Source organism: Apium graveolens, chromosome 7, assembly GCF_009905375.1.
Source record: "Apium graveolens cultivar Ventura chromosome 7, ASM990537v1, whole genome shotgun sequence".
NCBI classification, from domain to species: domain Eukaryota; kingdom Viridiplantae; phylum Streptophyta; class Magnoliopsida; order Apiales; family Apiaceae; genus Apium; species Apium graveolens.
Window position 1 is genome coordinate 789599 of NC_133653.1, and position 17150 is coordinate 806748.

Genomic DNA, 17150 nt, shown 5'->3' on the forward strand with positions numbered 1-17150 from the left:
AAATGTCGAATGCTTCTTTTAATAGTCTTTAAAATTAGTATTTGTCCGGATTAAGTTCCTTAAGCTATTTTAGTGCACTCCCATGTCACCAGTTTGATTTCCCCTTTCTTCTTCTTCTTCTTGTTATCATTATTTTTGTTGATCGATTCAAATAAAAGTAAAAAATTGAGTGAATTTTCTACCGAAAAATATGATTTTTTATTTATTCAAGAAAATACAAATTTCTAATTTTCTTTAGAAATACAATTTTGCAACTAATTGTAATGGTCGTAAATACAAATACAACCTCAAATACTTTCACAAAAATGTAAAAATAAATTGATTTTGACTGCCAACCGCATTTTTACCAATATTTTTTAAACAAACAGCAAAATTGTAAATAACCAGACTTAATGAAGGAATCAAATTTAAGCAAATAAAAGTTATGAGATGAAAATTAAAATTTCCTCTGTCCCAAATTACAAGTACCTTTGACTTTTTATACGTATTTTAAAATATATAAAAGTTAAAATTCCGCACACTTTTTTTTAGTTTTTCTTTTTTTGAATTAAAATTTAATATATACATATATATATATATACTTTTGTTCAGAATTTTTTTTTGAATTTTATTCACCTTAAAATACGCCTTAAAAAATTAAAAATAATTTTGTGACGTATTCACTGAAGTTGATATAACTATTCTAGAATAATCAAATTCCAATCATAAAAGCAAAACGTGGCGTTTTCAATGGACGCTTCCAAAATATGAAAGCTAGCCACTTTATTAGAATTTAATCATTCTTTTAAATTCAATAATTTCTCATCTTTATTAAAATCTAACTGCACTCAAAATGTCGGACACGTGTCATAATATTAACCCCAACTAATCTATATGCTTGTCCACATCTTTTGGTAAATGCCTATATATAGGCTTTGAGCTCCTCTTCTCTTCTTATCAACTTATACAAAATATTAACTTCATTTGCAAAAAGCACAAAAAAAAACTATTTTTATATTTTTGAGGTTTCAAGATTTTTAATATGGCCAGTGAATTAAGCAGTGTGCAATCCATCCATGACTTCACTGTCAAGGTTCTTTCATTTCTTTCTTTCGGTATAAATTTTTCCGTCGTAATAATTTTTTCGTCGTAAATGGTAGTGTAGGTTGAATGAATGCAATAAAAATGTTTGACTGATGATTGCAGGATGGCAAGGGTAATGATGTAGAGCTAAGCAAGTACAAGGGCAAAGTTTTGTTGATTGTCAATGTTGCATCTCAATGGTATGTTATTGATTTATCAATGATGTCGATCAATGATGTCAATGTTCTCTGTACAACAGGTCACATGTTTGATTTCCGCTCCACTTTGTAATATCCTGAGGATTTAGCAATATGTGCATTTGTTAAAGAAGTGTATTGGATTATGATTTGTTTGCTTTGATGTGCAGTGGCCTTACCACTTCAAACTATACAGAGTTGGCAGAGTTGTACCAGAAGTACAAGGATCAAGGTTGGTTTCACTGTCATGAATCTATGATCAAGCTTGAGTTAGCTGAAGCTGTTGTTGAATCCTTGCATTTGTTTCGTGTTTTTCGTGATTAACAATCTGGTGAGTGACTTTACAGGACTAGAGATTCTTGCATTTCCATGCAACCAGTTTAATGGACAGGAGCCTGGGACTAATGAAGAAATTGAAAACTTTGTTTGCACTCGTTTCAAAGCTGAATATCCTATCTTCAGTAAGGTATGGATTTTAGTACACGTTTTGATCTTGAACTACTGCAGTATGCCAGTGGCACGCTCTGAGAAATTTCTGTGGTTTTTCGATTATTTAGGTTGATGTGAATGGATCGGATGCTGCTCCGTTATACAAGTACCTCAAGTCTGTCAAAGGAGATGAAATTGAATGGAATTTTGCCAAGTTTTTAGTCGATAAAGATGGCAAACTTGTTGAACGTTATGCTCCCACAACCACTCCGCTTACCTTTGAGGTAACAATTACTTGCATTTCATTACTCAAGTTAATTATATTGTGGCTAACATATGATCATTTCGACTTCTGCAGAATGATATCAAGAAAGTTTTAGGAGTCGCTTGATAACCGGGATTGAGGCCTGAGTTTTAATGGTTGACTAGTACCTACCTCGTCTGCAACATGTATGGAGAAAAAAGCGTGTGATTGTGAAGATTTTAAGGAAAATATAGTTATGTTGTGAGTTTTATGAGTGTTTGCTCTGTGGAGCAAGGGAAATGTTCAGTGTAATGTGTGAATTCTATGAGCCTATGGCGAGTTTCGTGATATGTTTGCTGTAATGATGAATAACACAGCGATAAATTTTGTTAATTGATGTACTCATGTTAGTAAAGAATTACAAAAACTGCAGAATTTTCTGGTCTAATCAGGTAATTATGAAATTATCATCAAGCAATTCATAACATGTACATTTGAAATTTGAACTATTTAACACCATGACATTATACACTTTACTCCAGTCTGGTTACCTTCTCAAGGAGATTATTCATTGTTATAGAGAAGGCATCTTGAAACTGTTCAAAGTCTGAACTTGAATCTCCATACACCAACTCAGGCAACAATTCATACACTATATACCTCCTCATGTCATCCCTGGCCTTCTTAGGTATCTTCATTAGCCACTCTACCACATTCACCTTCGACTTTCTCACCTCTTCTTGATCTATAAACATTGAATACTTATCGTGATCCTCAGGCAAATGCCATGAATATTGATAGTAAGCTGTGAAGGGATCAAAAAACACAGGAATGCAACTTGATATAAGAGAATCAAAGACAGATTTTCTAGTTGGACTATCACCAGGAGGTTGTAAACAAAATTCAGATTCCAAGAATAGTTCGATGATGGATTCAGGCTGATCACAACCTCCTGAACTACAATTCTGAAACTTGCATGTTCCAGTATTTGCTAAAGTGCATTGGTTAATCAGCACTGATCTTATACTGTCTGGAGAATCTGGTCTTGCACCTCCTGCAAAGCTAACGAGGTTGTTTCGGCTTGATTGGATGATCTTGAATTGCCATGAGAAGATAACTTCATCGGAGTGAGGATGGAAGTAGGTAGGATGTGGGATTCCAATGTCATTAACATGCCAAGGTTGCCTTTCAATCAGTAGCTTTATCGGGTTTTGCATTTCTTCAAGATTCAAAAATGTACTTCCCCATGGAGAATCATCCTTTCTCCGAAAATCCCATGAAACTTTACCCAAAACAAAGACAGGATCTTTGCCTGAGTTTAAAGCCCATGGTTTCTGCATTTTAAGCCATTCTACCAGTTCCAATGCCAAAGCGTCCTTAACATCAGGAGAGGCATTCTTGAAAGGCCATCTCAAGATGTCTAAGCCACCATAGAATGGAACATAGAATAGCTTGGCTTCATTTTCATTATAAACTCTAAAAGGATGCTTCATAACCCTGGAATGAAAAATTGGTTCCAGAGAATACTGATGAGTGTTCTACCAGGCTTTTCCAAGTTTCGGTATTGGCTCTCCCAGTGCCTCATTCCTGAAAAATTGACAGAAATCCAACCAAGGAGACATATCACTACACTGAGCTACCAAATCCTTGTTAAACTTTGGTGGCAAATCATACACATAAACCCATCTGCCATCACATGTTGTGAGGCTACTTGAATTTGATATCCATGATCGATGCACTTGCAGATGCTCTTCCACCACCTTCACTGCAGATTCAAACTCTGAAAGCATATTGTTATTGTTATGAACAATGTTGCTAACAATAAGGTTTTTGTTGTTCTCTTGAACATCAGAACCAGGAAGATCTTGTGTGACAAGAGCCTTGTCGTCATTGATGTCAACAGGACCATTCTCTCGTATGCCCACTTTGAGTTTATGATCATCAATATTGTTCTCTTGAACAACATAACTGGCAATCTCTTGCGTAACAAGAGTTGCGTTGTTCTTGATATCAACTAGGAACTCTTTCTCGTATGCTAACTTCAAGTTTATGATCATCAACAGAACTAGCATTAATAAGTGGAAGAGGGACATCAAAATTGGGTTGTGCACCAGCAGAAAGGCAATACAGATTTTTGAGCTTTCTCGAGGATACACATACGTGGAGAATGTGACCAGAGATGATGGTAGTGGTAGAAGACCAGAGGAAAACAAGAACCAAAAGAAGAAGTTCCTTCAAGCTAATTTGCTCTGTTTTTAGGGAAGATATTCAACACAAGAAGAGTGTCTTGAACATGAAGGCACGTCTTAGGAGGACTAAAATTGTCCCAAAAGTAGGCTGCACGTTGGCTTGTTAATTGCATTGAGACTTGTTTAATATGCATAATTATGGATTTAAACCATAAGCTTGCATGGCTAATTATAATATTATAATGATGCATACAATGTAGGATCTTGTTGTTGACTTCTCTATTAGAGAATGATTGACTAATGTACAGCTTATGTATAATCATTATTTGATATTATGATGCCAAGAAACACCTCTGGCAGCATCTGTTGTTCATGACAGGCATCTAGTTACTAAGTAGCTCAATATTTTCTTCAAAATGATGCAAGATCCAATTGGCATTCCAGCTTGTTTCTGCTGCTTATTGAACTAAAACTGCGGATCAATGTTGTTCAATCACTGCAGTAAAAAAGTGTGCAAGGACTATTTATCTTAAAATGGAAATCAGATTTATGATTTTGAAATAAATTTATTTACCTTAAGCCTCTTTAACATCTTCGAGAGCGCCACTTGCATTACCTATATAAAGAATTTTTATGAGGATGTTCTAGCCAGTTATTTTCTCTGAAAATAACTCAGAATTATTTTTAGTTGCACAACAGAATTATTATTGTTCTGTACCTGGATAATGGATACTGGCCAACCAGAATTGACAATGTAGAGTGATCCCATTTGTTAAGAAGAGTTTATGTGAAGAAGATGAAGCTGCAAATCAATAACCGCCTTTCTCAACCTTGCTGTGCTATTATAATCTTCTGCAAGTAGGTATAAACACACTTTTAAATATCTTGGTCTGTGTTTATTTGTGTTTACATGTATCTAATCTAATGTGTGTTTCTTCAATTTTCTTAATTAGGCTTCATGGGATTGAATTTGAGGAGATTAATGTTTATATTGCCAAGGGTCAGCAGTTCACTCCTGAATATTCTCAAAAAAAATATTTGGACACTTAAAGTAACTATTGCCCCGACTCCTAGTTACCCGATGTCATATCCTTAATGAGCCTTTTGAGCGAGGAAACTTGCTACCACCTGAGCATGATATACATGCTATTCTCTAATCTTTAAGTCATAAGGTTTTGGGTGAGCTAGCAAGTTGCCATGTATAATATAACATATCTAGTGTATTTAAGTGTATTTAAGTGTTTCTGTAACTTGATATTGCAGTTTTTAGGTATAGCTCTAGATCAGAGAACCCCAAGTATTTGCAGAGTTAGCATTATCTTACAACACAAATACTGATATAATTCACGTCTTTAGTCAGTTTATATTTAACGTAATTGCTTGCAGACTCGTAGAGTGTGTTTTGGTGCCTGTTTGTGTTATATTACTACTAAACACTAGTATAATCAGAAAGTTGATGTTATCATCTTCCAAAATAGCTTTCAGTAAAAAATCCAATGGGGAAATTGCCAGCAATTGTTCATGGAAGTTACAAGCTCTTTGAGAGGTACCGTAACTAACTTGCCCTTGCTAATGGACTTTTACCTTTTTATATATTTCTTATTAACTCAACTTTTCACAATTAATTTGTTTCATTGCCTTGTAAATTGAGGTTTTTTTGTTCTTCTTATCAAAATGCATCATTCAATATGAAAGTTATTACTTTGGTTCTCCAACTAATAGAAAATCTTAATTCTCAGACCTGACTCCTGAGCATGTTAGATTCTTATCTTACCAAGTTTTAGTTTAGTTGCATCTTGAAGTCATTAAACTTGAAGAACAAAACCGAACTTTTATAATGTGCAGTCATGCAATTCACTAAAAGAAAAACGGCTAAATATGACCGAAATTTTTCAGTCATATTTAATTAAAATTGACCGCTAGTGATCATATTTAGTTAAATATGACCGAATCATGTCGGTCTTTTTTAGGCTGGTCAAATTTAGCAAAATCGGTCAAATTGGTCAAATTTAATTAAATTTGACCGACTAAATGTGACCGCTCAAATTTGACCAATTAAATTTGACCGCCTAAAATTGACCGACAGTAGTCAATTATATTTTTTCACTGCTAACATCAAAATTTTAAAAAATTTGAATTTCCCGCTTTTTATACATAAACATGACCAACAGCGGTCAAAATTACAAATTTGACCAAATGGCTCTGAGTCAATTTTATAAATTGATTAATTGATTATCGGGTCACATTTATAAATATGACACCATTTTTGGTTGGTCATATTTATAAATATGACGTCCAGTAGTCAAAATTAATCGGTGAATTATTAAATATGACATTTTTGTTTTCTGGTCAAATTTATAAAATCGAGTGATTTTACTCAAATTTAACAAGCAAAATACCAAATGTAATTAATTTGTCAAATATTTAAGAGGATACAAAATATACATATATAGAAGAAGAGGATACAAAATTCTGTTATATTTACATGTCTCTGCTTATAGTTAGATACCAGGGGAACCACAATCATTCTACATACTTTTATATCAGACAGTTTACAAAAATAACTACAAAAATTATGGCTAAAACAAGAATGTATCAACAATTAAAACATAAAAACAGCACTAAAGCAGAGCTTACAATAGCCATCAAGTAGCCAAGTGTAAACAGCAAAGTAAATTTGATGGGATAGGCAAACACAATCAGTCACTGCAAAAGAGACATCAAATGTAAAAATTAGATTATAGTGAACAGTCCAGAGAAGGCACATATAGATATAGCACATAGCACGTTGATGTAAACAATATGAACCAAACATAGGCTAATAAAAGCTCTAATCTTACATCATAAAGCTATAAACTCTGCCGTACCAAAATATTACTCCCTCCGTCTTTTTCTTCATTTCTTTACACTTTACTTTTTGTGATGTCCTATTCATTTCTTTACATTTTAAAACTTATCAAAAATAGTCAATGGGTCCCTTCACTTTCCCACTTTTTTCCTTTTTCACACTACTTTTACCCCACTATCTCCCTTTTATACATTAAAAATCAATGGGGTCCACCACTTCACCAACTTTTGTTTCTCTTTTTCATTACTTTATACATATTTCTTAATCTCCGTGCTCAATCGTTTTGATAACAAATCAAAAGGAGGGAGGAAGGACGGAGGGAGTAGTAGATAGACAGACTCATTTGGATCATACATATCTCTAAAACTCCCCTTTTTTGAAAGCCCGTTTTAATATTAGAGAATCTATTAATGAAAATCAGAATACTATTTTACAATAAATTGGACTTTAAATTCGAGACCTCCGGGATTAGGCTTTATACTCGATTAGATTATAACCAAATTTCCCTACACAAACACTGAATTTACATAATCGCCATTAACAACTCTACATTCTATACAACAATACAATTTGTCATCACAATGCAAGTAAAATATAAAAACAGAAATACGAGAATCAAATAGTGAATTAAAAGGTCACACCAAAAGCATGATGACTAAAGCAGTAAGCGAACTGGCAGTGAAAGCATATATTCTCTGGTAGATAAAATTAATATCAGGTAGAGTAAATTTAATGAATGAAATGTTGATTTTAATCAAGATCAGGAGTGTGGATTAATTAACCTGTAGATAAAAACAGAGGTCTTGTGTATCATATAGTAATTCATCTTCTCCTTCTTTATCTCCTCCTAGAAATGATTGGTTTAGTTTATTCCATATTATTTTGGCTTGTGTAGCTGTGTGGGTATTTCAGCGTGTAGATAGCAGTTGTTCCGATCTATAGCTTCGCAAATGTATTAATTAGAGGTTGGCCAGATTACAATAATTCACAAAAGAGACACACATGCCTTCAATATGCAAAAGTAGAATTATCTAATGATGAAGTTGAATGATACGTAGGTCGTATGGTATAACAGGTAAGGGAAGGAGATATAGGGTTGCTTACTTGCAAGATTAGATAATGATTAAAGGGTCCTGTTCCCTGACAATCATGTGTCAGGGAACCCTTAATCAATACACTATCTCCTGGCCGTTCGATCCAACGGCCAGGATTAAAAAAAAATACGCTGGTCCGCGCTTTTTTCCCGCGAAATGCTACATTTTCCGCGCTTTTTTTGCGCGGAACATATTTCCCTTCTACGGAAAATATTAGCGAAACGTGCAGAAACTAATAACAACCCGACTTTCTTCTCCATCAGTTATATACACAAACACAACCACCAAAATCATATACTTCCTACTTCTCTGGCGATTTTCTGGCGATTTCAACCGAAACAACAACCAACCAACAACCATTTTCTACCCAAAGGTTCGATTCTCTCGATTGTTCTTTGTATTAGTCTGTTCTTAGGGTTAGGGTTTTGAAATTGAATTGATTGTTCTTTGTTCTTTGTTTACTTCGAATTGATTGGATTATAATTTTATATGTATATGTAAGTATGTGTGTATATGTAATTCGACCCCATTGATTGTGTTTTTGTTTTGAACCCGATTGTGTTTTTGTTGAACCCGATTGTTGATTCTTTGTTGATTATGTCCGATTGTTTGGAAGTGTTTCTGCGATCCTAGACATGTTGTTTTGTACTTGCCTTATTTTGATTTCTAAGTTACCTTCAGAGACCAGGACAGTGTTCCCTATGTATGACTATGAAAGTTTCTCGGACAAAGGTGCAATCTTGTAATTCGACTAAGAATGAACCATAATGATAGAGTTCGTAGCTTACATTTATGCCAATAGCCATCTGCTCATAGAAATTTGGAATTGAGATTTGATTGATTGAAATGTGTTGGTTGAGATTTGAATTAACAAGGCCTAAATTTTGTCACATTCTGGTTCTGGTACATGTGGATGTGATTATACGGTCAATTTTAAATGTGGAAGTAACTAACGTTAAATTGTGTGTTTATTGTTTCAGGATGGATAACATATTGCCGGGTCCAGTTAGTCATGACATTATCTTTGATAACTCCTATCATGTGAGTTCGGATGTTTGGGATGGACATGAGCGGGGTCCTTTGTAGTGTTATTGTGGGAACAAGAACATGCGTAGGTGGGTTTTATCTGATGCACAGAAGGACTTGTTGCATAACATTGGTTTTGGTCTGTTTGCAAATCCGGGTGTGGTTTTGCAGAATGATGCCAGGCTTGTCACGGCACTTGTGGAGAGGTGGCGTCCCGAGACCAACACCTTCTTCATGAGACATGGGGAAATGACAGTGACTTTGGAGGATGTTGGCTATATTTTGGGTTTACCGGTTGCTGGTCATGCGTTAGTTGGAGACGGTCTGGACAGTGGTTTAACATATTTTTTGAAACAGTGGTTTGAGCCGTTGGATGAGGAGGAGGTGAAGGCGGGATGGGCCAGAGCCGACATAAAGTACACTTGGTTGTATCAGAGATATGGGAGGGCTGATCCGGGTCCTGATCCGAGGAGGATTGCTATCCACACACAGGCATACCGGCTCATGGTCGTTGGTTCTGTTCTATTTCCTACCAGTAGTAGGAATGTGGTGCACCCGAAGTACATTGGACACCTTCGCTATCTTACGGGTGTGTAGAGTTGGTCTTGGGGTTCTGCGGTTCTTTCATATCTATATAGGGGGCTCGAGCATGCAGCACAGAAAGGGCCCAAGAGGATTGCCTGTTGTACATGGTTGTTGCAGTTGTGGGCATATGAACGGTTCTTGATTGGGAGACCACTTCCTGATCCTATCAGGGATTCATATCCAGTAGCTGAGTTTTGGGCTAGGCCGGTAGATGAGGTGGTAGCTGAGGAGGAGGAGGCGGAGGCGGAGGCGGAGGAGGAGCCTAAAGGGAAGAAGGGGAAGAAGGGGAAGGAGGTGAAGGGGAAGGAGGCGAAGGGGATGGAGGTGAAAGGGAAACAAGGGAAGGAGGTTAGGGGGAAGACGGTAACGGAGGTGAAGGAGGTTAGGGGTAAGGGTAGGGGAAGGGGAGGGAAGGGTAAGGTGCAGGCTGATGTTGTTCCTGATGATCCTATGGATGAGGATGCTCCTGGGACTGGGATTGTTGTTAAGAGAAAATGGGCTATAGGTAGACGTGATAGTAGATTGGCGCCTCATCATAGTTTTCCATATTATAGAGGCGAGTTTGATGGAGTAGCAGCTGATATTGTGTCTTGGACGCCATATGCCCACTTTCACGAGGTGGAGGAGGATTCAGATGGGGATCATGACATATCGGCTGAGGAATGGGAGGCTCATTACTTTGGTCTTGCCAGGATTCCAGTGCTATGCTATGATGTTGTAGAGTATCAGCATTCAGACAGGGTGATGAGACAGTTCGGGTTCAGACAGGGTATCCCACGGTCACCTGTTAACATGACAGAGTATAGGAAGCCTATGATTCCGTTTAATCCCTATGACTGACGAGGTATATGGTTTGCTGAGATTGGTGAGTGGACCCGTTTTAGTCAGCACCCCGAGGTTGTAGTTGCTCATCAGCCAGACGTAGTGGATGACACAGGCTACATGCAGTGGTACTCGGGCATTGCACGGATGCGTGTTGGGAAGCCACAGCCATTGCCAGGCATTTGACCTTGTAAGTTTGTTAATAATTGTTTCCCCGATATTTTGTAGAATTGTTTCCTCCTTTGCATTATAGTAACATCTGATTATATGCCACAAATGTATTTTGCAGATACAAAAGGGGTTGGCATGTCTGCAAGCTATGGATAGTAGCATTCCCCCTGAGTATGAGCAGGAGTTTGGGAGGATTGCCCCTATGTTTCTTGAGCCGTACTGTAGATTCATGCAGGATGTTAGAGGTCCGGCATATATGGCTCCAGTGTTCCAGCATGTTTATCTTTCTCCCGAGGCGCTGAGGCCTAAAGTTGGAGAGACTCGAGAGGCCGATGTAATTGACATGACACAGCCATCTCAGCAGGTGTCACAGGCCCCGACACAGGCATCTATATTTGGAGCAGGCTCGTCTTCCAGGGCTGAGAAGATAGATATCCGCCGCCCTGTGGAAGAGAAATGGGATATAAATAAGAGACTAAAGTGGGAGAGGATGGACGCTATTAGGAGGGATTGGGGATTGGGTGGTTTTCCCGGGAGTGGTCCTATTAAACACGATCTTAAGTGAACCTTGGACACAAGTGTTATGCAGAGTTTGGAACCCAAAGGATGGCTAGATGATAGGATCATATATGCCTACATGGTATAATCTTTGACCTTCTTTCATTTATGTTTTTCTTTTTGTTTCATTTATCGTATAACATGTTTCTTGCAGTGGTTGTTGCATGATCGTGAGGAGGCCATAGCTGCCGCGGGGGTGTATCCGAGAATGCCTTCATACTACTTCATGGATCCACTTTTTATGGAGTTGGCGAAAAAAATGGACTACTCACGTCCCTATTCTGCGAGGACCATGCATTTCTTTGTTAATTGGGCGAGTTGTGGGGTAGGTCCACCAATTAACCAGGTGGACTACATATTTCCTCCTTCGAATGTGAACCAGAACCATTGGATTCTCATGGTATTTTCTGTGAAGGAATGGGGCATGATGGTACTTGATCCTATGCACTTCAACGCTCAATATCCCGAAGAGGAAGAGTGCGTGGTAATAGTTCATCGATGATACCTTATATTGTAATTTCTAAATCTTTCCTTATTGCCTACGTGAACTAATTTTATTTTTCGTTGTGTGTTAGGTTGGAGTTGTTGGAGGAATGCTTCGTTATGTTGGCAAGAATAGAAATGTCCTAGATGAAGAGTCTTTAGTTCATGTTTGGGATGCAATGCCTAAACAAGATAATTACTCAGATTGCGGTGTGTACGTGTGCAAATATATGGACTACACCTTGCAGGGATATGACCTGGCTAAAGTGCATTGGGATGCCTCGGACGTGGAGATCTTTCGTTATAGGATTGCGAAGGAGCTTCAAAGAGGGATGGCTAAACCCATACCAACACATCGCATGAGGCAAAGGATGGAGAGGGTAGCCGGAAAAAGTAGTAGTTAGGTCATTCGTCTAGTTGTGTAGTTTAGTTGAACTTGTGACTTAATCTTATGCTTGTGTAGTATATTTGAACTTGTTTCGTTACATTTGAATATCATCGCGTCCCCTTTATTTGGTTTAATGATAATTGACACTTGTTTCGTTTCTCTCGGTCGTTTATCGACCGGGTCCCTTTCCCGTCCCCTTTTTAGTTTTTTATTTCTATTTTTTATTGATTTGTATATATAATGGCCCCCATACAGTTGTGTGCAAATTTTAAAAGGTTTGGAGAAATATCAAAATTTGAGGTTTTGTAATTTTTTGGCGATTTGGCCCATATTTGGAGGGGTGACTAAATTTGGCGAATTTTTTTTCTTATATTTTACAGGTTGCTGTTGTTTGATTGTGCATAGACTGTTGCTTGGTTGGTTGGTATCCTGTAAAACAGGTGGGATGTGCCTTTCCAGAAGGAACATTTCCAAAAATCTTTCTATCCTTTCCGCGGAAAATAAGCGCGGAAGGATTAATGCTTTCCGAGGTTATTTTCCGCGGAAAGGACAGAAAGATTCTGGAAATTTTATCCCCTATTTTATGTGAAATCTTTAAAATAATGATGTATTTCAACTATATGAACTGGATTATGCAATAAAATGTTGATTAGAATATTGTTTCTTATGACTTCCAAAATTTAAGAAGTACTTGACTATATTGACTAACATATGGTCATTTTTCCAACTTTGCATGTAAATTCCCATGCATGACAAGCATAAATATTACAAAATAAAGTTGCATTCTATTTCATATCACATTGAAAGAGTTGTATTTCGACATAATAAGTTTTCAAGTAATGGATCAATGACAAATTAGAAATTACATAATTGTCGCAATTCAAATCCAAATAAGTGCTTAACTTGTCTAGTTTGACAAAATTACATCGAAATAAAAAAAGACTTAAATAAAGGGAATTCTCGTATAAATGGAAGCGGCATGTTGCTCCAAGGCGGTGTTCAGTCGCATGCAATGAATTTTATGACGTGTATTATAATCCTCTTCTTTCTCACGCATAAATTGTCTTTCTAATGCTTTTTGTGCACCCTCGACAAATTCTTTCAACCCCGTGCAAGACCCTACATAAGCATCAAAAAAGGCATTCATTCCTTCGCTTCTTGAAGTTGTTTTTTGCCCCGCGGAAAAAATGTTACGTGTATAAGCATCAATCCACTTATGCTTCAATTTATACAAGCCTTGCAACCATGTATTATCCTCCAACTTGTACTTCAAGATCAATGCTTTCCACCTATCCTCAAAAATTTCTTCAGTCAACGAGTGATATATGCAATTGTTGAAGTCACCTTTAAATTCCTCCTTTGCATAGTAGGTTGAGAGCTTTTCCAGAAATTTGTTACTAATGTGCCACAAACACAACAAATGTGTCATGTTCGGTAGTTGAGATTGAATTGCCCCCGCCATCGCTTGATCTTGATCGGTGATAATAGCCAAAGGTGCTTTTCCTTCAATGGCCTCTAACCAAGTACCCAAAACCCACTCAAATGTAGTCTTCAATTCATCACGCATTAGTGCAAAACCAAAGAGAACCGATTGATAGTGATGATTCACCCCGGTGAACGGCATAAACGACATAGCATACCTATTTGTTCGATATGTTGTATCAAATGCAACCACATCACCAAATTTTTTGTAGGCCAACAACGACCGGGGGTCAACCCATAAAAGACACTTCAATCTTCCTTCTTCATCAATTAGAGTCCGAATAAAAAAATTTCTTCCACTTTCCTCTTCTAACCTATGTAACAAATCCAATCCCGCTTGCGCATCATTCAAACCAAAATTATCTTTTCTAAAATCTCGCACGACATTTCTCAAGTGTTGGGCATGAAACCCTACTTGCTCCTCTCCTCCATGCATTTTTCTAAATATATTCATTTGTTGTCTAGGTGCAATACTCGAAACATGTAAACTCTTAATTAAATTCTTTTGGGCGGCGGTTACATGTCGCTCCCTTTTTATCAAATTCATCTTAGAAGGCGACACAACATCGTGATTGTGATTTAACTCCAACGATGTTATCTCCCAATGCCTTGTATTTCTCCTATTAATCACATAGATCCCAAATTTACATCCACTTCTAGGAAGTTTATCTCTACGCCTTTTCTTCTTCTCACTACTGACACTTCCTATCAAAACTTCTTCATCCTCTACGGGTTCTTTATCGCGGTTTTCTCCCGCTAAATTACAAACATAAGTACGAGCATATATTGTTTTATCCACACGCCTTTGTGTATTTTGGATTTTAATTGCAAACCCATTTTTCAAAGCATAGGCCCTAATTATATTTTCAGCGGCCACCAAATTAGGGAAATTTTGACTCAAGAAAGAAATTATAATATCTTCTTCCCCAACAACACTATTATCCCCACCCTCATGCACAAACTCACTATTTTCATGCAAATCTTTATTTTCAAATCTATGTTCACTAACATAAATATTTTCATCACAATCATCAACAAGGTTAATATAATTTACATTATCATTACGTAGGCAACTATCACTAATATCAACAACCTCACTATTTACAACATTATCATTTTTTCTCAAAGCTTTTCTATCTTGAAACCGAGCAAACATATTATCCATAACTACAATAATAAAAAAGCAAGGAATTGAGCTTACCAAATGTAATTAGTGAATAAGGATGAACAAAATCAAGAATTCTTCCAAATTTGCTCTCCAAATTGACAAATGCTGCACAAAAATGAAAGTGTGATAGTTTTTAGGGTTATAAACTGCAAGTACAGACGTTCCGCTAATATTATCCACGGAAGGGAAATATGTTCCGCGCAAAAATAATGCGGAAAGGGTAGCATTCTACGGAAAAAAAGCGCGGACCGGCGTATTTTTTTTTTTATTCCTGGCCGTTGGATCCACGATCCAACGGCCAGGAGATAGTGTGTTGGTTAAGGGTTCCCTGACACATGATTGTCAGGGAACAGGACCCATGATTAAATATAAGATATATTTTAGCAATCTAATGAAGCTTGTGTAACTGCAGTAGGACCGTGATATACAACAATAGCTAAGTTAAAATGACTTTAAACTAAAATAATTCAAGCAAAAGATCCAATTAGTCCCACCCATTTATGGTGTTCAGCTGGACATCAAGTGTCCATTTATACACACATGTAAGCTTGGTTTGAACTATTAAGAGTGCTCTTTATGACTTGAAATTTAAAGTCAAACATACATGTATAGATAAACAATACCAATTGAAATACCCTAAACAAGTAAAACGAATTCAGCTAAATTACCAAGTTAATTAAATCAGATGAAACAACCAAAAAATTAAAAATAAATAGTTGATGAAATTTTAAAAATCTAACAATATTATCTAAAATAGTAGAACTCGGAACTTTTCATTTGGATGTAATATCATTCATAAAAAATGTGTGAAACTCAATATATAATAATTTTAAGAATTTCGACTAACGATACGGTAATATTTTTTATATAAATTTTTAAATGAGTGACTCATTTGAGTCAATTTTGTAGTTTTGTAATCAGTGACTCACTTGATACATTTGGACGCAGTAAGTGACCTATTTGATAATTAACCCCTATAGTATATGGTTATGTATTTGTTTATAAATAATAATGTAATTGTTTACTGTTGGTGAGATTCGACCTAAAAACTTATATGTATCTTTATTAATGATAATATAAATATTTATTGTTAACGTGATTCGAACTTGAGAACATATATATATCTTTATAAATAATAATATAAATGTTTGTTGTTGACGGGATTCAAGAACTTATGGAGTGTATTTTTTTAGTATTTGGATCTAACGGCTTCTGATTATTTGATGAAGAAGATTCGACGGTTGTGATCAAAAGGGATAACCAAAATGAGGGGATAACCAAAATGAGGGGTTAACTAAACTACAAATTATACTCCATTTTGTTTATTATAGTATTGTATTGTATTGTATTGATTAATGTTATTAATTATTTTTTAAAATTTTATCATTTTGATGAATAAAGACAAAATTTAAAAATCATCCTCAAGATTTCTCAATTTTAAATTTGTTATATATATATATAAATTATAGCGAAAAGAATTAGAGAATTATATACGTCCCTTGTCAAGAATTATAGTCTTATCTTCTATTAAGCAAAACAAATTTAACAAACAAAAACCTAATTATATTTCATAAATTAATCTCAATTATAATTACCTCGTACCATTAAATAAAATTAATCTTGACAATGTTTCTTAAAATAAAGAGGGATATTGCAAATTAAATATTGCAAAGAATTAAAAAAGTCATGGAACCCAGGTCCTAGGTATTCTGCTAGTTGAATATGAATCTTCTTCAATTTTGGACAATAATCTGTTTGAAATTGTTTTAGAGAAGGGAAAGTTCCGTCCTCAACTTCCGGTTCTTCCAGATTTTGGAAACCATATAATATTAAAATTTGAAGACTTGGAAACCCATTCTCACTGCATACCATTTTGTTTCCGCCGTATACATTAAATAACCGAAGAACGGTGAGATTCAACAAACTTCCCAGAGTGGGCATTGGATCTTCTGTCAACTCACTCAAGCTTAGACTTAAATCCGTCAAAGAATTGGGCAGATGACGTAGTTCTGATGGATCCTTTAGAGTGCTCAATAAGTCCAGGCTCTTGAGACGATTGCAAGACGAGAGTGGTTTGAATGTTGGAATATCAACATATTCAAAGTATAGGATACATGTTTAGAGAGTTGTTAAATTGGCTAAGGATTCCGGCGTGTAACTGTATCCTTCTTCTTCTTCTTCTTCTTCTTCACATATACAGAGTGTATGGAGGTTGGTAAGATTAACAGTATCAATCTTCATCCATTCAAACTCCCACTAATTCGAATGTGTAGATGCCTCAACTCATGCAGCTCACAGATCTATTTCGGAACTGTGTAGTCTGTATTCCTCCGACCGTGCAAGGTTTGTAGCTTTTTAAGCTTGCCTATACTTGCTGGAATTTCTATAGGTATTGTAGAATAAC

The 17150-nt window shown here is 36.2% G+C and overlaps 2 protein-coding genes, 1 long non-coding RNA gene and 1 pseudogene across 6 annotated transcripts in view; 2 read left to right on the top strand and 2 right to left on the bottom strand.

The window, feature by feature from the left end:
• Positions 1-17150, top strand: part of LOC141671305 (uncharacterized) — a 328936-nt gene that overhangs the window by 102828 nt on the left and 208958 nt on the right. The gene's annotated exons all lie outside the window — the stretch shown is intronic.
• The window catches only part of LOC141670430 (disease resistance protein RPP13-like), a 77476-nt gene that overhangs the window by 6568 nt on the left and 53758 nt on the right, over positions 1-17150 (bottom strand). The gene's annotated exons all lie outside the window — the stretch shown is intronic.
• LOC141670584 (putative phospholipid hydroperoxide glutathione peroxidase) lies at positions 899-2325 on the top strand. 4 transcript variants are annotated; one of them, XM_074476515.1, is made up of 6 exons: positions 899-1072; positions 1186-1349; positions 1430-1491; positions 1607-1725; positions 1817-1972; positions 2047-2325. In XM_074476515.1, the coding sequence occupies exons 1-6, from the start codon at positions 1022-1024 to the stop codon at positions 2077-2079; spliced, it is 585 nt and encodes a 194-aa protein (XP_074332616.1). In that variant the 5' UTR covers positions 899-1021; the 3' UTR covers positions 2080-2325. The 4 variants fall into 4 exon arrangements, with proteins under 4 accessions (XP_074332616.1, XP_074332618.1, XP_074332617.1 ...); XM_074476517.1 differs by having other exon boundaries at positions 1186-1262; XM_074476516.1 differs by having other exon boundaries at positions 918-1094.
• LOC141671508 (xyloglucan-specific galacturonosyltransferase 1-like) lies at positions 2402-4004 on the bottom strand (annotated as a pseudogene).

Bases quoted from the DNA above. Each gene is read 5' to 3' on its own strand.
- LOC141670584 (XM_074476515.1), top strand. From the start codon at position 1,022: ATGGCCAGTGAATTAAGCAGTGTGCAATCCATCCATGACTTCACTGTC. The intron at 1,073-1,185 runs GTTCTTTCATTT...TGATGATTGCAG, and splicing joins TCCATGACTTCACTGTCAAG to GATGGCAAGGGTAATGATGT. The intron at 1,973-2,046 runs GTAACAATTACT...CGACTTCTGCAG, and splicing joins CCACTCCGCTTACCTTTGAG to AATGATATCAAGAAAGTTTT.